At 39.2% G+C, this 6,261-nt stretch overlaps 1 protein-coding gene across 1 annotated transcript; it reads left to right on the plus strand.

The window, feature by feature from the left end:
• The first annotated feature begins 524 nt into the window (after positions 1-524).
• Positions 525-5,494, plus strand: LOC113302232 (phosphoenolpyruvate carboxylase 2-like). The gene is made up of 11 exons (XM_026551115.1): positions 525-679; positions 833-1,031; positions 1,132-1,526; positions 1,643-1,727; positions 1,849-2,071; positions 2,238-2,341; positions 2,526-2,613; positions 2,831-2,985; positions 3,163-4,161; positions 4,288-4,674; positions 4,862-5,494. The coding sequence occupies exons 2-11, from the start codon at positions 867-869 to the stop codon at positions 5,156-5,158; spliced, it is 2,898 nt and encodes a 965-aa protein (XP_026406900.1). The 5' UTR covers positions 525-679; positions 833-866; the 3' UTR covers positions 5,159-5,494.
• The last annotated feature ends 767 nt before the right edge of the window (positions 5,495-6,261 follow it).

Consider the following 6,261-nt stretch of genomic DNA (forward strand, 5'->3'; position numbering starts at 1 on the left):
ATCCAAAACATATTAATCAGGGGTAAAATAGGTATTTAGGTAATTATTTTGATAAGAGTGATGTGAAGACTATTTCTAATGACCTTTTTTGTCATATAGATATCGGCCCAAATTAAGTGGTGTAGGCCCTAATTTAGCGAGGTTGTTTTAATGACCAGTGACTAGTGATACTGTGATTTCTTTTTTGTATCGGTAAAGTTAATAATGGGATTCCACTATCCTGATAAAAGTGTGTGAGCACACTTTGTTGACATGAAAGGCAATTTTAGCAAGCCACTATTTTGGCAAGACACTCCAGTATCTACTCAGCTTCAATTACCATGACAACCGTATCCGTTTAAAAATGGGTTTCCTGGTGTAACTGGGATTTATGCTAAAACGTATCAAATATAATCATCATAAATACGCTCCAAACCTAGAATTTTATCTATCTACAATTAAAGAGAGCAGTTTGTGAGCTTAAAGAAAAGAGCATCAACCCCGGATATTCTAGAGTGTAACCAAAAAGAACATAATTCATAATTAATATTTTTTCTATAAATACACACCAGTGAAACATCCCATTGAAAAATCAGAGAGAGAAACTGGTAGGTACTTCTAGTAAAGTAAACCTACTTCTCGTGCTTCACTCAATTTTTTCTGCAAAAAAATAAATAGATAACATCATCATCACCACAAGGTCTGTGAAACACCAATTAATAAACCCTTTTAAGGGTTTTGTGTTTTGTTAATTTAAAATCCGTGTTGATAGTTTTGCTTTTCAGTGAAGAGCAGAATTCTTGTGTGTGTTCTGCAACTGATTTTCCCTTGATTTTTCTATCTAAATATACAGGTAGAGAAGAGAGGGGGAAACACAAATACCAAATATGGCTCGTAACTTAGAGAAACTAGCATCAATTGATGCTCAACTAAGGCTTTTAGTTCCTGGAAAAGTGTCAGAAGATGATAAACTTGTTGAATATGATGCTTTGCTTCTTGATAGCTTTCTTGACATCCTTGAAGATTTGCATGGAGATGATATCAAACAAACTGTATGTATTAACATGTTTCGTTGTGTTCATTATGTTTCTTCCGTGTAGATCTCCTAGTAATTTTAGTTTATGTAATGTTTTGTCATGGATTTTTGTTTAGGTTCAAGAGTTGTATGAACATTCAGCCGAGTACGAAGGCGGAAACCATGACCCTAAGAAGCTAGAAGATCTTGGGAATATACTAACAAGTTTGGATCCTGGAGATTCAATTGTTGTTGCGAAATCATTCTCACACATGCTTAACTTGGCTAACTTGGCTGAGGAAGTTCAGATTGCTTATCGTAGAAGAATTAAGCTTAAAAAGGGGGATTTTGCCGATGAGAATTCAGCAACAACTGAATCAGATATTGAAGAGACTCTCAAGAGACTTGTCACACAAATGGGGAAATCCCCTGAAGAGGTTTTTGACGCTCTCAAGAACCAGACTGTTGATCTTGTGTTTACTGCTCATCCTACGCAATCCGTCCGAAGATCTTTGCTTCAGAAGCATGGAAGGTTTGCTACTAATTCATTGCTATAATTATCAAATTATAGTGTTATGTTTTGATTGCTTATGTGTCCTGGCCATAAGCAGTGAGTTCGTGTCTCATTCTCATTTATTTGCTTTGTAGGATTCGTGATTGTTTGGCGCAGTTATATGCAAAAGACATTACTCCTGATGATAAGCAGGAACTGGATGAGGCACTTCAGAGAGAGGTAAACGTTATGAAGATTTTATATAAGTATCTATCAGTGATTAGGCATTGTCAGAAGAAGGAATGAGTTCGCCTTGAGATTGCAGTGTATTGACTGCTTTTGCACCATTGTTGATCTGCAGATTCAGGCAGCATTTCGAACTGATGAAATCCGTAGGACACCTCCTACTCCTCAAGATGAGATGAGGGCAGGAATGAGCTACTTCCATGAGACAATCTGGAAGGGTGTCCCGAAATTCTTGCGTCGTCTTGACACAGCGTTGAAGAATTTAGGGATAAATGAGCGGGTTCCTTACAACGCACCACTCATTCAGTTTTCTTCTTGGATGGGCGGAGACCGGGATGGTACAATCTCTGACCACAAGTTGATGCTTCGTTATTCATTTTTATTTTAAGATGTATTCATTGTGGATAGGGGAATTGATGTGTGATGTGCTAGCTTAAATGTGCATCTTATCACTATAAATTCGCTTAACTTGCTTTCTGAAATTCTGTTTGATCTGAATTTTAGGAAATCCAAGGGTTACTCCTGAAGTCACAAGAGATGTGTGCTTATTGGCTCGAATGATGGCTTCCAACTTATATTATTCTCAGATAGAAGACCTTATGTTTGAGGTATTGATTACTTTCATCTTTTGCGATTCTACCAACTATGCGTTTCTTTTTACCTGCGGTAAACATAAATGAGCAAAACAACCACATTCTTAGCCATGGGACATGACTTACAAATGGAAATGGTCAAAGGCCCATGTACACGACTTACTTGTGACTAATTTCCTATCATAATCTATACGTGCAGTTGTCTATGTGGCGTTGTAGCGATGAACTCCGTATACGTGCAGATGAGATCCACAGGTCCTCAAAGAAAGATGCCAAACACTACATAGGTTTGTCATATTATTACGTGCTTATTCCTTTCATGAGTTGTCTTCGGTATCAAAATATCTATCCAAAGTTTTGGTTTTGTATAATGTCATTCCTTTTCATCTCTCAAGCTCTTGAGATTGAATTGCTCTACTTGGAGAGTTTGCTCTTATACTTGTTTTGAGCAATGCATTGGAAGGAATCACTTTTCTAATCACATGTCCTTTTTGTTGGCTTCAGAGTTTTGGAAAAAAGTTCCTGTAAGTGAACCATATCGTGTTATACTTAGTGATGTGAGGGATAAGCTGTATCAGACTCGTGAGCGCTCTCGACATTTACTATCCAATGAAATTTCAGAGGTTCCAGAGGAGGCAACATATACAAATCTTGAGCAGGTATCTTCATCTTCTCATACGTGTTAAGTTCATCTTTTGGAATCATTGAGCAATCAATATGCTTAGTCTGTGTTTTGAGTGAAGTATAATGTCATTGATTATGCTAAAACAACTCAAAACTTAATGTTTAATATGGCTGTATATTAACTAAATCTTATATTTATGTCCATCATGCAGTTCTTAGAGCCTCTCGAGCTTTGTTATAGATCCCTTTGCTCTTGTGGTGATCGAGCAATTGCTGATGGTAGCCTTCTTGATTTCTTACGCCAAGTTTCTACTTTTGGTCTCTCACTCGTGAGACTTGATATTAGGCAAGAATCAGATAGGCACACTGATGTCATAGATGCCATCATAAATCACCTGGGCATTGGTTCCTACAAAGAGTGGTCCGAAGAACGCCGTCAAGAGTGGCTCCTCTCTGAACTCAATGGAAAGCGACCACTTTTTGGCCCTGATCTTCCAAAAACCGAAGAAATCGCTGATGTGTTGGACACATTCCATGTCCTATCAGAACTCCCTTCTGACAACTTTGGTGCGTATATTATCTCAATGGCCACATCCCCATCAGATGTATTAGCTGTAGAGCTCCTACAACGTGAATGTCACGTGAAGAATCCCTTGAGAGTTGTACCGTTATTTGAAAAGCTTGCGGATCTAGAAGCTGCTCCTGCTGCCATGGCTCGTCTTTTCTCTGTAGAATGGTACAGGAATAGAATAGACGGGAAACAAGAAGTCATGATTGGTTATTCTGATTCTGGAAAAGATGCTGGCCGATTCTCTGCAGGCTGGCAGTTGTATAAAGCTCAAGAAGACCTCATAAAGGTTGCAAAGCAATTCGGAGTGAAGTTGACTATGTTTCACGGCCGAGGTGGGACTGTTGGAAGAGGAGGTGGTCCCACCCATCTCGCTATCCTGTCTCAACCCCCAGATACTATTAACGGGTCATTACGTGTTACAGTTCAAGGAGAAGTGATAGAACAATCTTTTGGGGAAGAACACTTGTGTTTTAGAACACTTCAGCGTTTCACTGCTGCTACACTTGAGCATGGTATGCATCCACCTGTCTCACCAAAGCCGGAGTGGCGTGCACTTATGGATGAGATGGCCATCATTTCAACAGAGAAGTATCGTTCTATTGTCTTCAAAGAACCTCGATTCGTTGAATACTTCCGCCTGGTAAGTACTTTACCAAGATTTAACCATGCATATTTTTTGTCCTATACACGACATTGTACATTTTGGCATTTTAACTGGCATCCTAAGCATGAGACGGAGTATTCCTTATCTATTTTACAAATGCAGGCAACACCAGAGCTTGAATATGGTAGGATGAACATTGGGAGTCGTCCTTCAAAAAGAAAGCCGAGTGGGGGAATTGAATCTCTACGTGCTATCCCGTGGATCTTTGCATGGACCCAGACAAGGTTTCATCTTCCTGTGTGGCTTGGGTTTGGAGCTGCATTTAAACATGTCATCGAGAAAGACGTTAGAAACCTCCATATGCTCCAAGAGATGTACAACCAGTGGCCTTTTTTCAGAGTCACAATCGACTTGGTTGAAATGGTGTTTGCCAAGGGAGACCCTGGTATTGCTGCTTTATATGACAAGTTGCTAGTGTCGGAGGATCTTTGGTCTTTCGGACAGCAATTGCGAGCTGATTACGAAGAAACTAAAAGCTATCTCCTCAAGGTAAATATGAGTATTTGTATCTAGCATCTATCGATTTTTTTCCCCCTCCGAATACATATTGCTGTCCATATTGGACAATAGATTCAATGTGAGTTCACTCCAAAGTAGTGTTAGAACATGTTGAAGTCATGTCTTGATTTGACCCTAACTTCAATCTGAAAACTGTTATTTTTTATTTATGCAACAGATTGCAGGCCACAGGGATCTTCTTGAAGGGGACCCATACCTGAAACAGAGACTCCGACTTCGTCATTCATACATAACAACCCTAAATGTTTGCCAGGCCTACACTCTGAAACGGATCCGAGACCCTAACTACCACGTTACACTGAGGCCTCACCTTTCGAGAGAGATTACAGAATCAAGCAAGCCAGCTGCTGAATTGGTGAAGCTTAATCCAACAAGTGAATATGCTCCAGGACTGGAGGACACCCTCATCTTAACCATGAAAGGTATTGCTGCGGGTATGCAGAATACTGGTTGAAGTTAATTACGATCCGTCGTCATTATCATCAAAAACTTCATCGTTATCATCAAAAACTTCATATATTTACACGTACATAGGAGGTATATAAGTGGGTGGCATACACATATATATATGCCTGAAATGGAGGTGGGAACAGAGTTGTGAGTACTGTTGAGTTGTTGGTTTTTAGGTTTCGGTATTTGCCGTGCATGCAGTCTGTATATCAACTAAGAATGAAATGCTGAACTAAAATGTGGCATTAATTTTGAGTTGCTGCATGGCTTTGCGGAAGTTATGTCTACTACTGAACTGATTATCTATGTTTCATTATGAATAAAACTTTTGTTTAAGGTAGCTTTTCCTCGTATTTTCCCGTCTGCATTTTGCACTGCTGTAAGATCCTTGGTTATGATTACCCTTGTGCCACCAATAAGTTTTAGATACTAAAGCATTGGTTGCAGACTTGCAGTTCTATGTTGCAAATTTTGGTGAAAATAATCACTGGATCTTTATGCGGGTACTTCAGGGCAAGGACTATCGCACCCATTTCTCACTCTATGCTCGATAAAAATTAGTAAAATGCAAGCACTAAGGTAGAGAAACGAGGGGAAAATTTGACATTTCCAGGGAAATCTCGACCTGAATAGGTGGTCGAGAAAAGGCCGGAACCAAGTCCCCAGAGGATATGACATTCACCTCAGGATAGTGCTTGCCCCAGTAGGAGAGGTCTCTGAGTATGCTTAGAAAAGGACCATCATCAAGTATCTGATGATTCCTAAGATGGTTTTTCTGTACCCGATAAGTTTCACCCATTCCATTATAAGAGGCCATTAAGCTTTATCCTTGATAAGAAGCATACTTGCACGTAGGTATTAAAAAAGTACTCCTGTTTAACCTTAAACTTAATATCAGATTTGCACAAAAATAGTACCATGAGCTCCATGACGATTTAACAAAATAGAGTCATTAGCGTATAAAGGCAAAATTGATAAAATATCCAGCATTATACTATATACTTTGATACTTTTCTACAGAGAACGGGTCCGTAGTCATTCTTCATCTTTAAATATAAATGTACAGCATAGAGTCGTCGTGTGTGTGTCCACCAACACATAGAAATA

This window comes from Papaver somniferum, chromosome 8 (genome assembly GCF_003573695.1).
Source record: "Papaver somniferum cultivar HN1 chromosome 8, ASM357369v1, whole genome shotgun sequence".
Taxonomy (NCBI): Eukaryota; Viridiplantae; Streptophyta; class Magnoliopsida; order Ranunculales; family Papaveraceae; genus Papaver; species Papaver somniferum.